This window comes from Gymnoscopelus microlampas (assembly GCF_963454915.1).
Source record: "Gymnoscopelus microlampas genome assembly, chromosome: 8".
NCBI classification, from domain to species: Eukaryota; Metazoa; Chordata; class Actinopteri; order Myctophiformes; family Myctophidae; genus Gymnoscopelus; species Gymnoscopelus microlampas.
Genome location: NC_139945.1, coordinates 15,109,552 through 15,130,522, shown reverse-complemented (window position 1 = coordinate 15,130,522; position 20,971 = coordinate 15,109,552). Strand labels below are relative to the sequence as shown.

The 20,971-nt window shown below is 40.8% G+C and overlaps 1 protein-coding gene across 1 annotated transcript in view; it reads right to left on the bottom strand.

The window, feature by feature from the left end:
• Window positions 1-20,971, bottom strand: part of LOC311050221 (transmembrane protein 87A) — a 41,004-nt gene that overhangs the window by 7,805 nt on the left and 12,228 nt on the right. Inside the window, exons 7-19 of the mRNA XM_084064204.1 lie at window positions 19,924-20,068; window positions 19,552-19,613; window positions 19,066-19,249; window positions 17,528-17,627; window positions 17,250-17,343; window positions 16,902-16,979; window positions 11,158-11,266; window positions 9,780-9,838; window positions 9,073-9,176; window positions 8,827-8,900; window positions 7,704-7,768; window positions 5,422-5,474; window positions 2,303-2,333 (exon numbers count right to left, since the gene is read on the bottom strand). Coding sequence (XP_083920330.1) covers window positions 2,303-2,333; window positions 5,422-5,474; window positions 7,704-7,768; window positions 8,827-8,900; window positions 9,073-9,176; window positions 9,780-9,838; window positions 11,158-11,266; window positions 16,902-16,979; window positions 17,250-17,343; window positions 17,528-17,627; window positions 19,066-19,249; window positions 19,552-19,613; window positions 19,924-20,068 — 1,158 coding nt within the window. The remainder of the gene's footprint in view (window positions 1-2,302; window positions 2,334-5,421; window positions 5,475-7,703; window positions 7,769-8,826; window positions 8,901-9,072; window positions 9,177-9,779; window positions 9,839-11,157; window positions 11,267-16,901; window positions 16,980-17,249; window positions 17,344-17,527; window positions 17,628-19,065; window positions 19,250-19,551; window positions 19,614-19,923; window positions 20,069-20,971) is intronic.

The window sequence follows — 20,971 nt, the reverse complement described above, 5'->3', positions numbered from 1 at the left end:
TTTTATTTTATTTTTTTATAAGCTTTTCGCCCCATACTGACAAAACAGGGATCAATTATTAATCAATTATTTAATTAAAGTATTGATTATCGGTATTATAAATGGATTAGTTCGACTAACTGTTGTAGCCCTAATATACTCCATTTGCCTGCATATTTTCTGGAGTGCATTCAGTTGCATTGTGGCCGCAAGGAGAAATTCATAAATGGCTGATGTGACTTTAAGATTTGTGTCTGTATCGAAGCCAAAACAAAATGCCTTCCACACACACACACACACACACACACACACACACACACACACACACACACACACACACACACACACACACACACACACACACACACACACACACACACACACACACACACACACACACACACACACACACACACACACACACACCTCATTGTTCTGCCCGCCATGACAACAAGGGGGATAAACAACAGTGTGATGTAACCATGGTAACATTACGCTTAGAGACGACTATCTGGCGCCCTCGGCAGTTCTGAGGAGGAATCGCACCAGGTTTTAAACTCAATTTAAAAATTCAACATTTTGCCATCTTTGTGAACTAGTCTATCTGTTGAGTATGAATAGTTCATATTATTTTCACACATCATACAGATACATTGCAGATGCACTGCAATGTATGGTCTATAATATCTGATTGTACGTTGTTCCATAATGTCCAATTGCATTATATGTTATTTGTGTATACTCATCATGTACTTTACCGGTACTGTACTACTGTTGGTATTCTGATGTCCCAAGACAACCTTTGCACTGGATGCCCATTGTTTATTAAACAGTGAAATCCATAAAACATGGAATGTCTGAGGGCCCCTGGAAGCGTCCTACAATTCTATTTGTTGCTCCTACGGGAGCATAACCTCCACTGCATGACTGGTACATCACAGATGTAAAATTCTGAGCATATGGCCAAGTAGAAATTCTGAAATCATTATTTCAAAAGATTTTCAAACAATTTCTAAAGAAAAAAATAAATAAAGACATTTATTTTTTTAACCCATTAAGACCTGGAACTGTGTCATGAAAAAGATTGATATAGAAACATACGTTTTTCAGAAAACTGTTGAGATTTAGGAGACATGTAGAATCGGCTTCAGGTCTCAATGGGTTAATAAAAATTCATTCTATTAGGTAGGGTTGGGACAATATTGGTAGCTCACGATACGACTGCGGCGATATTTGGCCCATGATAACGATAATATCACATCACACGATATCTGCGATACTCGATATATTGCAAGAAATGTTATCAACCATATATCAATTCAAATAAAAAGAATACCCATACAAAGGTAAAAATCTGGAATTATGCATTTATTACGAAATTGTATTAGATTTTTGTGCATAACCAACTGGCCTGGTACAATGTACAAAAATGTGCATGCATCGTGCCTGCCAGGCGGCACTCTGTACTCTGTGCGTGGCAACCCTAACATACGTTTTTAACAGTGTGTACTTGTACATCCTTGTTACAATAGATCTCTTGAATCCATAGCGCACAGTGTAATGCTTTGGTTTCAAAATAAACTTATAACTGATGCAATGTAACTATTGTTCATGTATGTGATGCTACATATAATACTGCAAGACAACAGACAATAAAAAAATAATGTGCTTTAAAAAATAATAATAATAAAGTATCGTGAATCGCAATATCGATATGTTGGCACACCCCTACTATTAGGAGACCACTAGGGGGGGTAAATGTAAATTCCCATCGAAAGGAGGTGTCATTCACTGCCGTCGTTTTCTCTTGCTTTGTTGATGAATTGAATACGCAGGACCACAATGGAAACAAGTCTCCAGGACTTTGTGTTATGCTTTTAGCCTTAATGTCTGACTGTACCACATGCCGTTTACATTTCTGCTTAATAAAGTATTTAATCAATCAAGAAAAAAAAAACTCTAGTTGATAGCATTCACCTGCTGTCCCTGTTTAGAGCAAGAATGAAAGCTAGTCATAGAAATAAATGTATGAATGTAAGACATTTCCATTCATAGAGACACTGTGCTTCTGTGTCGAACACGTAAAAGGAATTAATCAATCCATGACGAGTATATTTAAAATGCGTTGCTTAAAGGGTTTCCATAGAAATGAGACCACCAGCAAAAAATGTAGCTGTAAATATGAAAGTGGGGCCCTAATGACCCATTTATCCTATATCATTATTAGAAAGCCAGGTGTAATCTGGGCCCCCAAGACCCAAGTTAATAACCACAGTTCTAGAACCCGGTGGAGTTGTAAAGGTAGCATTAAAGGCATCCTTACCTCGTCAGAGTCCAGTAACGGAGGCAAGGCACTGTGGAAGAGAGGACAACACACTGTTAACACCTGAGATAACAACATTACACTCGGTGGCCATTTTATTAGGTACACACCTACTGGAGTATCAGACGGGTACCACGACCACGTCACCTGTTCCTTCTGATGTTAGTGGAACTGAACCTCTTGGCCCTTTCTGCATACAATATTTTAATAAAATATTGTATGCAGAAAGGGATAACCCATTGAAACCTGAAGCCGATTCTACATGTCTCCTAAATCTCAGCAGTATTCTGAAAAACGTATGTTTCTATATCAGTGGTGCTCAATCTTTTTCATGTCAAGGACCCCCAAAATTATATGTATTTGGCCGTGGACCCCTATCAAAATATTTTGTTCCAGAGACCCCCAGAAGCAAAGATTTGAGTTAAAAATGTTCGCTTTAAAAATATATATTCAGAAGATTTGCACACATTTTCACGATTTTTCAAAAATAATGCTTTTTAGCTCAAATCAAAAAATGACACAGTTCCAGGTCTTAATGGGTTAAGAATAGGGCCACGAATATCGTCTCTGTCAGGTGGAAACCTCATACATCCAAAACTGTTACTTTCCAGGATTCAAATGAAAAAAGTAGCAAAAGTAGCAGATCTACAAGCTCAAAAGGCGTCGCTTCGCGCCGCATTTCGAGCTTGTACTGTAGATCTGCTACTTTTGATTATTATGATAATTGACTCCGCTAATACTAGCAGGCCATGTTTTATGAGAGAATTCATTCACGAGGGTTAGGATTACTTCACATCTGATCTGCACCACTCTAACAAATAAACGGCTCAGCATTTTCCTGCACTTTATTCAAAAATGCAAATGCTCTCCCTGACCTCAAAATAGCTCACTCCAATTCAAGGGTGTTCAAGGACCGCTACAAACGCTTCTCATATAGCGGCCCAACGTGGTGTCAAACCACCCACCACTACCACTACTATATACAAATGGATTTGCCACATTGCTTGAAAGCCACATTACTGTACTGTACGACTTCCATTAGTATCAGAGAGTCTGAAAAGGGGTTATTTGTCATGTACACTTGCAAGGAGTCTGAAAAGGGGGCTATTTGTCATGTACAAGCAGGGTCTGGAATAGCCAAATGTATAGCGGACGACATTTTCTACCCGCTTTTTATCAGGCAAACAGTTTTGCAGCCTTTTTCTGTTGCGTATCATACTGCATTATATACATTTAATATGCATTACAACGCATTATGGTGGTGAATAAAAAACAGCGGTCAGAGTAGGGATGTCCGATATTATCGGCCTCCCGATATTATCGGCCGATATTAGCATAAAAAGTGATATCGGGAAAATATCGGTATCGGTTTTTGAAAAAAAAGATTTTTTTTTTGTTTGCTTTATAAATAAGTTACAGGAGTTCTTACTGTATATGGTGTGTGTGATATTAAATTTGAGCTTACCCTAATCACAATAATCCCCGCATATATCGGTATCGGTTGATATCGGTATCGGTAATTAAGAGTTGGACAATATCGGTATATCGGTTATCGGTAAAAAAGCCAATATCGGACAACCCTAGGTCAGAGCATATTGTAAAGGGAGGGTCCAAATTATAAAAGAGAATAACCACCAAATAGAGTTGAAACAAAAGCATCACATTTGTTCTGCGGGTCTGTGAAAAAAGGACATCCCAGGAAACAAAGTGTTACAATGGAGATTGTACGTGTTACTATGTCGAAAAGTGATAGTGCATCGTGCAGATATTGCACATGCGTTGGATTATGGAACACTAGAAGGTCAATTTTAAACAACATCATACATTCTGAGTTTTGAGCGTTGCACAAAATGTAAACAAGTGAGTGAATGTAGTCTTTCTAGCGCATCTATGTGGGAACAGAGCTTACAGTACATCGTCTTCCCAACAATCACAGTACGTGACATTTTATGAGCGTCTGTTAACATTCACACGAGACAGCGTCTCCAAAGGTCCTCCGCCACTTTCCTCATCAATGCGTCTGTCAACACTTCAAAATGTCATGACAAACACAATGTATGCTTTGCGTAGCGCAAAGCATACATTGACCATAAAACATTACAGTTAGACAATAGGCTCTATGCACAGCAGCCATATTGGAAAGAAATTGGGCCTCTTCTTACTTCCTTCACAGGTGTTACCAATGATACTAATGAAGGCTCTGTTCCATTCTGGTCAGGGTGCTGATATTGTGCATGTTGGCTCACTAGAAACACTCCATTTCGGTTCCCAAATGGCCCCTTATGGTGGGTGTGTAACTCTGAGAGTGTACAAATGGAACCAAATGGACCCGTAAGGGTCCATTTGGTTCCATTTGTACACTCTCAGAGTTATGGTGGTCCTTGAAAATAAGACAACCACTATGCCACACTAAATGGAACAGAGCCTTAATTAGTATTATTGGTAACACCTGTAAAGGAAGTAAGGAAGGGGCCCAATTCATTCCCAATATGGCTGCTGTGCATAGAGCCTATTAGCTTTAACATGCCACCAAGTTAATTCACTTGTGCTCTGTATGAGCCACCCAGGTTGATATTTTAATGCACAAATGTCACCTGTGCTGCTACCTGTATGAACCACCAATACAGATATTTTGGTAAGCACTGAACCATCAATCCGGATAGTTAGTTGCAAAACAAGACACCCCCCAACAGTGGATTACTGCTTGGAGCTTGTCTTGTTATGAGTAGTCAGTGTATCAAATACACTGACATCAAATAACAATGAGGACCGTGTTATTCAAACTAGGAGCAATACAAACACAACTTCAATCAAAACTGAACGATACAACAAACCTGCCGGTGCACGACTCCCAAGAAATTCAAATTGATTGATGCCAGCACTCACATGCTGTGCTTCAGGTACATCTTTATGTTAAAGTTAGATAGCGTAACGAATCATTAATTATTCTGGCATTGAGCGTAACGCATCGCGATTATCCTGTTTGCTGTCTTACTAAGTCTAACGTGAGTGCTAGCATCATTCTCTTTATTATGGACCGTGTTATTCAACAAGAACAGCTGCTAGAAAGTCGAGTCATGCAGAGCAAGCATACAAGTCGAGTCAGGGTGTTGACTTACACATCTGCCATGGATGAAGGGATGTTCTCCTCGACCCATTTTAAATCCTCATCCTGCAGAACAAAAAGACACATATTTTAGTGTTCCTGCTGGTGCATTGTCATTGTTTATTTGTTTTTGGTTTGTTTTTTGTTGTCGTCGTACAACAGTGACGGATCGCCAGCTCGGTGGATTGGCTACTTTTAGAGTGCGACACCATTGTAAGTCGAAGTATGAATTAAGCATAACACCCTTTGTAATTATATCTTAACCCATTAAGACCTGAGGCCATTTCTACAAATGTCTTCTAAATCCTAACATATTTCTGAAAAATGTATGTTGCTATATCAGTGATGCTCAAACTTTATCATATCAAGGGCCCCCAAAATTATATGTATTTGGCCGCCGACCCCATGTCAAAATATTTTGTTCCAGGGACTCCCAGAAGCAAAGATTTTAGCTTTAAAACGTATATTCAAACGTAATATTCAAAGATTTGCACAAAATGTTCACTATTTTTCAAAAACAGCAGATCTACAAGCCTGTGTTTGTCTTCCTCCACAGTGGAGAACGTGTGAGTGATCCAACGTACTGTATGCCTCTGGTGTCTTCACTTTTCATGTGAAAAAACATTTACTCGTAAATCGTACAATTTGGAAAAATATAAAAACACACAATCTCCTTGTATTTGGAGCAGCCTCTGTAGTTGTAATTTGACAGAATATCAATAACAAGGAGGCAAAAACGCATAAAAACTCGTCAAGGCTAAAGACTTAATTACAGTGAAGAGAAGAAAACACTTCCAAACACTGGAATTAAAGCTCTTTTAATATTAGCCAGTATAGTCTCCAAACAAACCGGCCTACCTCAAGCAAACCATTAATGATTAATTACTGTGATTAAAACCAGTCATCATACTGTAGCCTTACCTTGAAAACACTTATTACCAAATCATCACAATTTGCCTCTATCTCTTTTATTTCAAGGACCCCCATGACTCCCCAATGTGTGTACACTCTTAAGAGTTACAGACCTGTAAGGGTCCATTTGCTCTATAGGAATATTATTTTATTTTGGTCCAATCATTTCATCATTTAGTTATTTTTCAAATACCTTCACAACAACTATTTGATGGTGACATTGATAGATCGAGATGATTTTATTATCCGTTTGTAATATTATTACTAGTAGTGGTTCCCACAGTTTTGTTGTTTGTTTTTTTCTTACAGGAAAACTATTACTATCAATTTTATGTACTGTACAACAGTAGCTCTAGTCATGCTGGTTTGTTATCGTTCAAAAAGCTGTATTACTGCTAGGTTTTTTTTATATCCCTGATTAGAGAGCGAGAGAGACTGTAGGATGACTACAGAACAAGGGAACCCCGAGGACTCGGGTGGAAGAAAACTTAATTAATACTCTGTAAACAGGGGTTCTCAAACCTTGTTATACCACAATATTTTGTGGGATTTTTTTTGCCGACCCCATCGCCACTTTGCTAGCTAAGTTATTTTACTCAAGTTACTATTTTATTTTACTTGTCAAGAGTATAAATTAAGCTTCTTGAACTCTCGATTCTTGTGGGAATTTTCCCATTCTTAACCCGTTCTTCCACTTTGGTCTTGATTGGTAATAATTTCTCTAATTAATCTCCCATGTCACGCGTAATGCAATGAATTGTGCAATGCATTGCCAATGTAGGGCAGCAACTATAGATTACTTTATTGCGAGACATGTTTAAAACTGTTGCAGAACAATCATGACCTTTGAGAAAATAGTGAAACTGGCAGATCTACAACCTCACAAGCTGGTAGTTCGGCTATTGTCAATATATGTTGAACGTTTTTAACATTTCTTTACTTTATTTATACCTACAATGACTATAAAATAGGGATCCATTATTAATCAATGATTTGATTGAATTATAGATTAAAAGATCACACCCTGTGTGAAGGTAGCGGCGCCTTTGATACATTTTGTCATTGATATGTGTTTATAATGTGTTTATAGCCACGTGAAGCTTGACCAATCACTTGACTTTGTTGACGCACCTGACCAATCAGAACGTTGACGTACGCACACGGACAAAGTCAGGTATAGAGCAGCTAGCGCCGCTAAAAATATATAATTGATTAAATCGATTAGTTTGATTAACTGTTGCTCCCTTATGTCAATGCAGGCGGAAACAACCCTGGCTGATGTGCGTCGCTCGCCACTGCGTGTTCGCTCAAGAAGCCCAACAAGAACACACAGCCGCTATGAAAGATAAAGAGACACAATGGACAGATGGTTGTTTTCCTCACCACTTTGTTAGGCTTGGCAGTCCCATTGGTCTCATTCTTCGTCCCCCCCCTCATCTTCATCCCCTCTGGACACACACACACACACACACAACTTTGTGTCAGTGATTGAGTAGGTACAGTCAAATCCATGAGCAACGTTTCTCAAACGTTTTAATTTCAAGGACCCCCATAACTCTGTTACAGTCCTGTAAAGGGGGCTAAAATGCTACCATCCGACATCCGAACTTTGTTCTTACGAAAGTAGGTTATCCTCCTATAGTAAAATTGGCTGGGAGGGAGAGCGGACCCTCCCAGTAGCCACTGACAAAGCTCTCCGACACTATGACTCAGACATATCGGTCGGCTCGGCAGCTAGTCAATACAAAATGATGTCAAGAACTTTTTATGGGCGGTCTCAGAACTTTGGTTGGGTCACCCCAGCACACCTAGATGTCTTTACTGCCCGAATTGTGTTCGGACGGTTCAGTGTGATTGGCCGGGTGGTCGTGAACTTGTGTGATATTTAATTTTATTTCCGCATTCAGAGCAGGCTATTCTGTCAGCAGCGGAAAAGGCTGAGAGGTTTTTACACCTCTGCCCCCCCTCTAGTGACCATGCATGCATACAAACTGTCAAGAAACAACAACACATCCATACCTCCGTGACAAAGGTCCGATATCCAGGTATTAGAATAATTGCGCTAGATGTCCAAACGTGATTAATTCCATCAGATTACTGAGCGGGGGAGGGGGAGGGGTATCACCTTAGTTCGGGAGGCAGTATGGAGTATGAAAGGTGTCTTATCAATACGATTTTATTTCGGATGGGTCATAAGAAGAAAATTCAGACGTCAGATGGTAAATGGTTGTTGCAATAGACCCTTAGGGTCCATTTCAACCCCCCTCAAGGAACCCAGAGGGTCCGTGGACCGCACTTTGAGAACCACTGTCTTACGAGTATGGACCCATACTAATCAATTTTACTACTCAGGTCCTACTCAGTGTACAATTCTATGAAATCTTCACCTCTATGCGAAACAAAGAACATTAAACTGCAAGAGTGTTAATTAAGTAATCCACTGGTCAATTTGTACACAGTCATTATACTATACTGTAACTCATTGGCTATAAAGTGGTGATCTAACCGAAGGCTTCATTCATCATGGGCTCCTGCTCCTCTTCTTCACTCTCTTCATCCACCAAGGGGCTGAATGCGTACCTGCCATGATCAATCAATCAATATATCAATCATTTGTTGTAAAACGTAGGGCTGGGCAATTAACCGATATTGAGAACCAATAAGCGACTTAATCATGACTTGGCTCATGTAGGTTAATGGAATGATCCAAACGTGATGGTAGAAAGGTCAAGTCCTGCAGAGCTCCGCTCACCTCTGGTTACTGGCTGACGGTCGCCATAGGAACATGATGACCAACAGGATGGTGGAGAAGAGGAAGCGCCAGAAGGCATCGTCTATCCAGAGTTCCCTCCAGTCCTGAGAGAGAGACAGAAAGACAGAGAGAGAGACAGACACAGAGAGAGACACAGAGAGAGAGACAGAGAGAGAGACAGACACAGAGCGAGATACAGAGAGAGAGAGAGATACAGAGAGAGAGAGAGACAGACATAGGTACATAGCTGATGTTGTGGATGGATGGATGGGCTGCCAGACCAGCTTGATGGATGGATGGCTGTCTGGCTCACACAATGACTAAGCCCCACCTCTCTTTCTCTCTCTCTTATCTTTCTATTTCTCTCTGTGCCTAGTATCTATCTATCCATCCATCCATCCATCATCCATGTATCTATCTATCTATCTATCTATCTATCCGTCCATCTACGATGATGCTGGTGTGAATTTTGACAAACCGCTGACAGGACTGACCAGCAGAACATGGACATACATGTACACTGACTTACAAACACTCATGTTACACACTCAAACGCTCACACTTACACAGCAACACACAAACATAAACAAAGAAATACAATCTTGTGTGCGCACACACACACACACACACACACACACACACACGAGAAAGGATGGCAAGGTCAGATGAATGGAGAGAGACAGAGGGATTGAAGACTAAATACTTACCGACTGGCATTTAGACATCTTGAAGGTCTTTGTAGTCCAGATAATAAAGATGACCGATGCTGGAGAAACACAAACACAAGTTCTTGCAAATACAAATACTGTATATCGTCTCTGTCGGGTGGAAACCTCCGGTGTCCAAAACTGTTACTTTTCAGGATTAAAATTCAAAAACGGCAAAAGTAGCAGATCAACAAGCTCAAAACGTGTCGCCTCGCGCCACGTTTCGAGCCGTGTTTCGAGCAGATCTGCTACTTTTGCTACTTTTGTTTGACGCTGTAGTGTGATCAAGTAGGGTGCTAATTTACGGAAAAAAACAATAGCTCGAATTTGGAGAGGTTTATGCCCGACAGCAACGATATATTATGTCGTCGCACAACGGTGATGCTTGCCGACAAGCATTGGGGAATTTTTTTTTCAGAACCCAAGATATCGTGATCCTGAGCACTCTTTTTTTACTATGTATTTTTGGCCCAGACGTGCTATTTTCAAAGGCAGACAATTAATGTCAACGAGGTCGCGATTATTATCAGAATATAGTGCTTTAACTTTTCGACAAAAAACATTTTGTTTTAAACAAATAATTACACTTATCCTACCTTGTTTTATAGTGTTGTTTATACTTTATCAGTGTGTCATGCAAAACGAGTGAAAATAGACGTTACAATTTCACAACGCGTCACATCTTGACGCGTTAGGAGACATTTTCCTTTTAAACCTTTTGCCTATAATGACATGCCCAAAATAGGGATTACTTTTTAATAGGGATGTCCGATATTATCGGCCTCCCGATATTATCGGCCGATATTAGCATAAAAATTGATATCGGGAAAATATCGGTATCGGTTTTTGAAAAGAAAAAATATATATATATATATTTTTTTTTTGCTTTAAAAATAAGTTACAGGAGTTCTTACTGTATATGGTGTGTGTGATATGAAATTTGAGCTTACCCTAATCACAATAATCCCCGCATATATCGGTATCGGTTGATATCGGTATCGGTAATTAAGAGTTGGACAATATCGGTATATCGGTTATCGGTAAAAAAGCCAATATCGGACAACCCTACTTTTTAAAGTATTGATCATTTTTAATAATAGATTCAATTGATTTGTTTGAATACCGTAATTTCCGGACTATAAAGCGCACCTGAATATAAGCCGCACCAGCCAAATTTAGGGGAAAAAACTAATGTGTACATACACAAGCCGCACTGGACTATAAGCCGCAGGTGTAAAATCCATAGATTTAGGTCCCCTAGTGGCCGTTAGCTGTAAAAATCCATAGATTAGCCACACCGTTGTATAGGCCGCAGGGTTCAAAGCATGGGAAAAAAAGTAGCGGCTTATAGTCTGGAAATTACGGTAATTGTCCTTACCTATGACGGCGAAGATGAGTGTGTTGGTGAAGTGTCGGTACAGAGACAGTTTGACCACGTTGCGTCTGAGACGGAGCAGCTTCATGGTCTGAGCCAGACTCACGAAGATGTGGACACACACAGTTAAGGAACTACACAGATTCACACACAAACACTCACATAGTATCAGGTCTTAAGCCCATTAACCCATTGAGGCCTGAGGTTCCGATTCTGCAAAATGTCTTCTAAATCCTAAACGGTTTTCTGAAAAACGTATGTTTCTATATTAGTGATTTTCAAACCTTTTCATGTCAAGGACCCGTAAAATGATATGAATTTGGCCGTGGACCCCCATCTCAAAATATTTTGTTCCAGGGACCCCCCAGAAGCAAAGATTTGAGTTAATGTTTGCTTTAAAAGAATATATATATTCAAAGATTTGCAAACATTTTCACGATTTCTCAAAAATAGCAGAGCTTGTAGATCTGCTATTTTTGAATAGCCAAAGTGTAAAATAATGCTTTTTAGCTCAAATAAAAAAATGACACAGATGCTTCTCCAGGGCCGAGTCAACAAATAGTTCTCAAACTTCTTTGTGTCAAGGAGCCCCAAAATGAAATGTATTTGGCCGCAGACGGCGCATCTGAAAATGTTTTGTGCAAGGGACCCCCCAGAAGAGAAGATTTGTGTTAAAAAAATGCTAAATTATTCAAACATTTTCATGATTTTTCAAAAATAAGAGATGTACAAGCTTGCGGCACAAAGTGAGCTTGTATATCTGCCATTTTTGAGAACCACTGTTCTAAATCCTAAAGCTTCTTACACACCGGAGGCGATTTTTTCATGCGAATAATACGTTTTTTTTTAAAAACCTTATAAAGTCAATGCAAGCTTCCATGGAGCAAAACAGCGAAAAAGCTTTTTTTTTAATATACGTATATATATATATATATATATATATATATATACATAACTAAAATGACACTGATGTTTTCCCGGTATTAATGGGTTAAGCCCCGCGATTCACAGGTAAAAACCTAGAAAAAGGAGTTTTCATTGTGTCCCTTTCAATACCCCACACAGACAGACAGACAGACGCCGCCCCCCCCCCCCCCCCCCCCGAAAACAACCAATTGTGTTCAGCCAAGCCGGATATTGAAGGATGGCTCAACCAGCCGCATAACCTTGGGACTATGGATGGGTTCAGTTCCTGCCTCAGGACCTGCTATGACACAGCTATAACCAATATGACATCACCTTTCTGTCTCAACAAAGCACAAATGCCTAAAAACAAATGTGTAAAAACAAGCTGTTCCGCAAAGTCTGTCACCACACACAAATGAGCAGTGGTGTAAAGTAACTAAGTACATTTACTCACATACTGTATTTAAGTACAATTTTGAGGTATTTTTACTTTACTAGAGTATTTCCAATTTCTTATGCTTTTACTCCAATACATCTCAGAGGCAAATATTATACTTTTACTCCACTACAATTATTTGAAAACTTTAGTTACCAGTTACATTGTAAATTTTGATTATTACTACAAAACAGACATTAACCACTTCAACCCTATATACATTCCGGCCATTTGAAAATAGCAGATCTACAAGCTCACAATGAGTCGCGATACAATGCATTGTGAGCTTGTAGATCTGCTATATTCAAAAGATTTGAAAACTTTAAACTCTGCATAACGAGTACTTTCTACTTTTGGTATGCCAATATTTTTGTACTTTTACTCAAGTAAAAGTTTAATTCTGGACTTTTACTTGTAACATAGTATTTCTACATAGCAGTATTGATACTTTTACTTAAGAAATGTGAGTACTTTTTCCACCACTGCAAATGAGGATTTATGGCATCGTGTCCCTTGCATGTCTGCCAATAATGACTGAACTAATGACTGCTGGGGTTTGATAAGCGTCTTTTCACCACAATAAGTCTGCGTCAGGTTTCACTTTTCAAATGGAATACATTTCTGTTGCTCTACAAGGCTGAAAGGCATGTCACAGAGTGCAATAAAAGCTGCACAGATCTTTGCACAAACAATTTTACCCAAACGTCTCCATAAGGGATTCAAAAGGATTCAGACTCAATAAGCAGTGCTTGAATCACTCGCATACAGAATCATACAGATAGCATCAGCTATCTCCTAAAAGGTTTATAAATATATATATATATATATGGTTCCCTGGAGCAGGAGAACTGAGTGTGTGTTAATAATAGAAATGTCAGTAAATCTCAGAGGTTTGTGACAGTTAATGTGTCTGTTCTGACACCACGGAGAGAGAGAGAGAGAGAGAGAGAGAGAGAGACAGAGAGAGAGACACAGAGAGAGAGAGAGACAGAGAGAGAGAGAGACAGAGAGAGAGAGAGAGAGAGAGAGAGAGAGAGAGAGAGAGAGAGAGAGAGAGAGAGAGAGAGAGAGAGAGAGAGAGAGAGAGAGAGAGAGAGAGAGAGAGAGAGAGAGAGAGAGAGAGAGAGAGAGAGAGAGAGAGAGAGAGAGAGAGAGACACAGAGACAGACAGACAGGGAGAGAGAGACAGACAGACAGGGAGAGAGAGAGAGAGAGACAGACAGACAGGGAGAGAGAGAGAGAGAGAGAGAGAGAGAGAGAGAGACAGAGGAGAGGGAGGATGAGGGGAAGACGATGGAGGGAGACGAGACAGAGAAGAGGGGGAGGGGGGGGACTACCCCCCCCACACACACAGGTTATTGAGTAGCGGATATCCACCAGCAGAGGGTAGAGTCGAGCACAGCCAGAGGAATAGCAGCCAGCATCACTACATCATCTTCTGCCTAGAGAGAGATGAGACACGGAGCATGACAGAGGGCATGGAAGAGAGAGAGAGAGAAAGGAAAGAAGAGCTTGCAAGATGGAGAGAACAAGGGTGGGTTGTACATACAGAGTAAAGGGAGAGAATAGGGAGGGAGAGAGAGAGAGAGAGAGAGAGGAGGGATGTTGCAATAGGAAAGAGAAGAGGGGAGCGGGTAGAGGGAGGAGGACAAGCAGAGCGCGAAGACAAATGGATGGAGAAAGAGAGAAAGGGAGAGGTATAAGAGCAGGGAGGACAGAAATATCCCACCTAGCACCTAAGCAGCAGCAGCAGCAGCACCATTTTAGTCAAAGAGCTGCAAGTAATAGTCAGCATTTGATTTAATCTCCATTAAGTACCAGAGGGGTGGTGTTCACAGTATCAGCTTTGCTACCATCTGTCTAGCCTAAATTATTTCCCTCTCAGCTTTCCTACTGTCTGTCTCTCCCTACCCAGTCTCCAATCTCAGCTTTCCTACCGTCCGTCTCTCCTCAAGTGTCTCCCTCTCAGCTTTTCTACCGTCTACGGTCTCAGTTCTGTACTTTCACATTTCCATAACGCTTTAAGACCGGGAACGCATCTGCGTGTCATTTTTCTATTTCGTTGGGCTATTCAAAAATAGCCCAAAAAATTGTGAAAATGTGTGCAAATCTTTTAATATATGTATTTTTTTAAAGCGAACATTTGTTACTCAAATCTTTTATTTTGGGGGATTCTACAAATGTCTTCTAAATCCTAACAGTTAAAAAAATAAAAAACTTATGTCGCTATAATGTCAGTGGTTCTCAGACTTTTTCATGTCAAGGACCAGAAGCAAAGATTTGAGGTACAAGTGTTCGCTTTAAAAATATATACCGGTATATTGAAAGATTTGCACACATTTTCACGAATTTTCGCCACGCTACGAGCTTGTAGATCTGCTATTTTTTAATAGCCAAAGAAATGGAGTGCCAACTAAAACAAAAACAAGGCAAACCGGTGTTATCCTTCTAGCAGGTTAAAACAAACAAACTGTTTGATACATGTTTCTACAAGGCACATCATGCAGCTATCAAGTAATCTTCTAGAAAGACAAACCGACAGAAGGCAGGCATTATGAGAATGAGTAAGGTGTTTTTTTAGCCATCTAATATTTTTGCACTCTCAATACTCAGCAAGATATGTCACACTTAAAGCACGTAATGAACTGCCCTCAAGTCTGTTCTCATGAAGAACAACCTTAAAGTTGATGACAAAAGTGGAAATCAGAAAACGCTCCTTCTCAAACACATTGGTACTTCTGAGAAGATCCTATATGATTTAAAAAGCAAACCTGCAACATAGGATGGAATTTAGGCCAATTTTATGGACTCCCTCTCCCTTCACTAAATCCTCTCCATTGGCAAGGATAGTCTAGACTCTACTGATTAATGTCTCAAGTGATAATGGGATACATACAGTATATGCCCATATTTTCCATTCATTGTACCAGCCATTTACACAATTACATATCCATCATTATGGGTTCTGATTGAGGAAGATCTTTGTACATTTGAATACTTTTATTTATATAACTTATTTGTGTCATTTTACTGTATTACATTTAGTTTTTCAACTAAACAGATGTTCACCTATTATGACATGTCCAGAATAGGGACAATATTAAACAAATGCTAACGAGTATTTTTTATATTAATGCTTGTGTGTATTTGTATTGTTTTGTTTAGCCCCGGCACATACAAAGACAATTTCCAATCAACGTTTCATTGAAATGGTAATAAATGATTGAATCTTGGTAGTCGGCCAACAGGCCATAGATCTTTTGTGATTGTTTGCTAGCCGTCAGGCACTGATAAAACGAGACCTTGTAAAGCATCCTTTCCTATCTGGCTGTTAATTGTTTACCCACCCATCTCTGTCATTTGTCATCGCTCTAGAGACAAGCCAACATTTGTTACTTGCGCCGTGGCTTTGAAAATACTTCTATTGGTTGTGAGTAATTAACCCATTAACTCATTCACTGCCAGAGTTTTTCAGAACAGTCTGCAGCCAGTGCCAGCGTGATTGAGCATTTTTTTACTAACCTTTCAAAGAGTAACAATATTTCTCTCCAGGACGATCGACACACCGAGTGTCACAAAAGACGGAGGAGTGTCTCTGCTTCCATCGGCGTAAAAAAAGTGTGTCACCGAAACAAATTTAGAGAATGTAGAAGAATTGTTATTTTGACAAAATCTTATCCAACGATAACAAAATATTCTATGTCTTGAGTCTGAGAGGCTAAATCTCATCAAATGGTGGTCCGTGGCTCAAATGCCGATAAATAATGGGCCTTGATATGAAAAAGGTTGAAAACCACTGGACCACCGCTTGTTCTCGCCAAAAACACAGAAAAAAAACTAGAAAGCAGAGAAAAATGTATTTTTCTAAATCCTTTTAACATTAGATGGGACGGGGCTGGGTTTGTTGTGATCACGTTATTTCCGGGTATACTCTTCTCCGTAAGTCATAGGATCGCTCATAGGTTGGCAAAGAGCGCCATCTAGCGTGATCACTGAAAACACCGTTTTGACGGCACTCTAGGCGTTGGAAAAAATGTACGTGTTACATTGGCACTGAATGAGTTCAAAAACGGGAAAGCATCTGTGTCATTTTAGATTTCTTTGGCTGTTCAAAAATAGCAGATCTACAATTTAAAGTGATTTTTTAAAACTCTTTGCGTCTGGGGGTCCCTGGAACAAAATATTTTGAGATGGGGGTCCGCAGCCAAATACATATCATTTTGGGGGGCCTTGACATGAAAAGGTTCGAGCACCACTGACATAGAAACAAACGTTTTTCAGAAAAGGATTAGGATTTAGAAGACATTTTTTTAATCGGTCTCAGGTCTTAATGGGTTAAGTAAAATCTAGTAATTAAGTCATCTTGTATGTGTGTGTGTGTGTGTGTGTGTGCGTTAAAGGATATCCACCAAACAACACAGGAATCAGTGAAGGCCAGCACAAGGTCACACAGCAGTCTATTGCTATTGTTATCTCCACGATCCTACAGAGATACACACAGGTTAGACACATGGCACGCTCACAGGCCCTGTGAGGCACACGTGTGCCAGATCACACACAGACCTTGACACACAGACACACATAACCAAAAGAAATTCACACTGTATAGGCTGTATAAAATAAATAACATGCTTAACACACTAGCAAATGGGGTCGGGGAGGAGAAATGTTATCATTAATTTCAAAACATGTCATACTGTACATTGTGCAGTCCTACATCACATCTAGAAACGCGTGTGCACACACGACTTACGGCGTTGACTCTGAGGATTCCCTCCACGATGGAGAAAACGAGGTACAGAAGTCCCACTCCAACCACTCTGTGCAGCAACGCACCCAGTCTGGGCCTGAGAGAGAGAGTGAGTGAGAGAGTGAGAGAGTGAGTAGAGAGAGAGGAGAGAGAGAATTAATTAACGTAACCTGATGAATATCACTCACTGTGGGTCTGTATTTGTATTTGTACATGTCTGTGCACGTGTGTTTGTTTGTTTGTTTGTGCGCACGTGCGTGTGCGTGCGTGTGTTGACTCACTTGACAATGCCGTATCCCAAACTAGCAATGATCACCAACACCCTGGCCAGAGTTCTCTTCACCGCTGACAGTACTTCTGCAAACACTACCGCCCCCTGGACTGGTGAAGGATTCATTCAATTAACAACCACCACAATCATAATCATTACACGACTCTGACACATGACATCAATAAACAACACAATTCATCTTCTCCTCCCCCCGTGTGTGTGTGTGTGTGTGTGTGTGTGTGTGTGTGTGTGTGTGTGTGTGTGTGTGTGTGTGTGTGTGTGTGTGTGTGTGTGTGTGTGTGTGTGTGTGTGTGTGTCATGGTCAGAACTAGGTTTAGTCAGACGGTGGTCACTGGAAATCAGTTGATGGTCCTCACAACTATAGGAAAAATAATAATGTTTGAAATAATTGACTTAATGCCAAGTGTAACTGCCAGTGGTTGCCCGTTTTGAAAAAAGTATTCTATTGACAGACTCTTTGCTTGTGTTTACTTTGCCTCCCAATTTCACCCCCTTCGCTTCCAGAAGACCTCTCCATCTTTTAAAAGTGTGTGTCCTTGTTTGGTTTGGTTTCTTTTCATGTCATTGCATAGAAACGATGGGGCTGGGCGCTCGGATGGCACAGGGGTAAAGTTCCTGCCCGCCACTGCGGAGACTAGGGGTTTGAATCCGCCATCTGGCTATGCTAAAGGCATAGCCAGATGTCCATCCATTGGAGCACAAACTAGCCGTGTTCGTGAAGGGAAAGTCAAGTGGGGAGGGTGATCACTCTGTCACTGCACCAGTGACCAATGTAGATCGGCTATTTTTGCTGAATGTTCACCAATAATGATATGCACAGACTAGTGACGCTACGCTTCATGTGGTTATGTGCAGATATTTCCAGGTTATTTTATGAAGTCAATATAGTTGACAGTCCACACCAGCCTTCTCAAGAAGATAAGCCTCACCGTGTCTCCCCTCTAAACCATATTCACACGGCGGCCATGTTGCTATTAAGTCAATGAAGTGCCACCCCGGTTGCCACGGCAACGGGGTGGCACTTTCAATGTTAAATTCCAAAATGGCGATATATGGTGGTGAATATGGTCTCTTACGGCTCTATCTACCTCTCCTTGTATGTCTTCCATCCATGACAGAGATCAAAGGCAAACAAGAAGACTGTAGCGCCCATGAAGTGACTTTGTATTAAACCATTAAGACCAGGAAAGCATCTGTGTCGTTTCAGATTTCTTTGGCTATTCAAAAATAGCAGATCTACAAGCTCATAGCGCGGTACAGAGTATAAAATATAAAATATGTATTCCACGATTTTGCAAAAATAGCAGATATACAAGGTTTGAGCTTGTAGATCTGCTATTTGTTGAAGAGCCAAAGAAATCTAAAATGACACAGATGCTTTCCCGGTCTTAATGGGTTAAAGTACTTGGATGGAATGGATAGTTCCTGTTTGCATTTGATCTCTGTTCGTTCTGGGACCAGCACCTGCCTTCTAAAGTCTTTTGTTTTTTTTGGACGTGAGTGACTTCTTTTGATCCTGTTCCATACCTGACAGTCCGTCGTATCTTATACTCTGGAACTCGGCGTAGTAGACGGCCTTCTCCAACATGCCCAGGAAGATGACCCCGCCGATCCAGAACTGAATCCTGAGCAGGTCCCTCCAGTAACACGCAGACAGCACCAACCAGAACACAGCCAGCAACACGTACACTATGCACATCACCATGTAGAACTAGAGAGAGACAGAGAGAGATACAGACAGACAGACAGAGAGAGAGAACAGAGAACAGAGAGAGAGAGAGAACAAGTGGAACAGAGAAGGAGGGCATCAGGCCACAAGGAAGCAGGAGGAACAGAAGGAGAGAAAGACAGAGGGACAGAGGGACAGAGAGACGAGGTCTTCATTAACCGAAGCGCGTTATAATTTAGCAGTCTTCTAATGAAATCGTAATGTGTGTGTGTGTGTGTGTGTGTGTGCGTGCGTGCGTGCGTGCGTGCGTGCGTGCGTGCGTGCGTGCGTGCGTGCTTGCTCACCATCATGAGGGGCCATTCTGAAGCTGATATATAGTCATGGGGTCCTTGCATACTGATCTGCACTGGAGACACAGAAAAACACCATATTGGACATGAAGTTATTTGATCATGGGTCATACAGTATACTGTAAATCATTGGTTCTCAAACGTTTCATGTGGCCATGCACCCCATCTGAAAACATGTTGTGCCAGGGACCGCCATACAAGTTTTGTGTTGTTAAAATATTTTGAAAAGCTGGTTACCCCCTGGAACTTCCTTAAGGACCCCAGGGTGTCCCTAGACCCCACTTTGAGAACCACTGCTGTAAATGTGTGTGTGTTGTGGTGTGGTGTGGTGTGGTGTGGTGTGGGTGCGCGTGTGTGTGTGCTTACACTGGATGCTCCAAGGGATGGGCGTGGGGCCTGGATCGGGGGCTCTGCTCTTGTCTTTAACCTCTACGATACGGAGAATAAACATGTATGGACCGTCCTCCCAGCTCTTTGCTACCTGGTCAAAATGAGGGTGTTCCCCTGCCAGCTAGAGAACACACACATACACACAACAGCGGGAATAAACAAGAGGCAGAACACACAGCTGCATTGGCGAGGTGCAAGCAAACAGGACAGGATAATGAACAGGAAGAAGTCGTCTCACAATAATAGCTTTGATGAAAGAAAATGGTTGATATCAATTGGCTCTTTTTGACTACAAAGGATTAACCCAGAACCTTCCATAACCTGAAACTTCACAGAACCTGTGAAGTTCTGCGATAGTTTTGAGTTGACATGATAACAAGAACCATCCATGAAAGGTGAGGTACACAGTATGTCGTAAAAAATGCAGACATTTTCTGCACTCTACACTGTTCAGTATATTCATTCAAAGTGTCTTGTGTTGTCTGTTGGGAGCATTGCATCTTTAAGCCTATTTGCACTGGGAGCGGGAGGCAAACCAGACGTTCGATGGAATGCATTGAAATCAGTGAGAGCTGGCAGGACAACAAGCTTATGAATAAACACTATTTTTTAATGATTGCAACCTTTGTTAAATAAAAGAAGACGCATCACACATTGTTGTCTGTTGTTTTTCGATGTGAACACTATGACATTCTATTGAGGTATCTAAAGACCACCACAGAGAAAGGTCCTGACTGGGCTAGCCTTGAAACCTGACAAATCTGCCAGAGTGATTACTGACCACTCTAAAACGTATTCTATGCTCTTTAGATACCTCAGTAAAATTACATAGTGTGCACATCGGAAAACAAGAGATCAGAAAACATGTCTTCTTTTTTGTTCCTGAACCGACTGTCAAGAGGTCGCAATCATCAAAAAATATATTGTTTGTTCATAAGCTGGTCCAGTCGGCTCTCATTCTATTCAAAGCATTCCGTTGAACTTCAGTTCCAATTTGCCTCCTAGTGCCTCTATGGCGCATGCT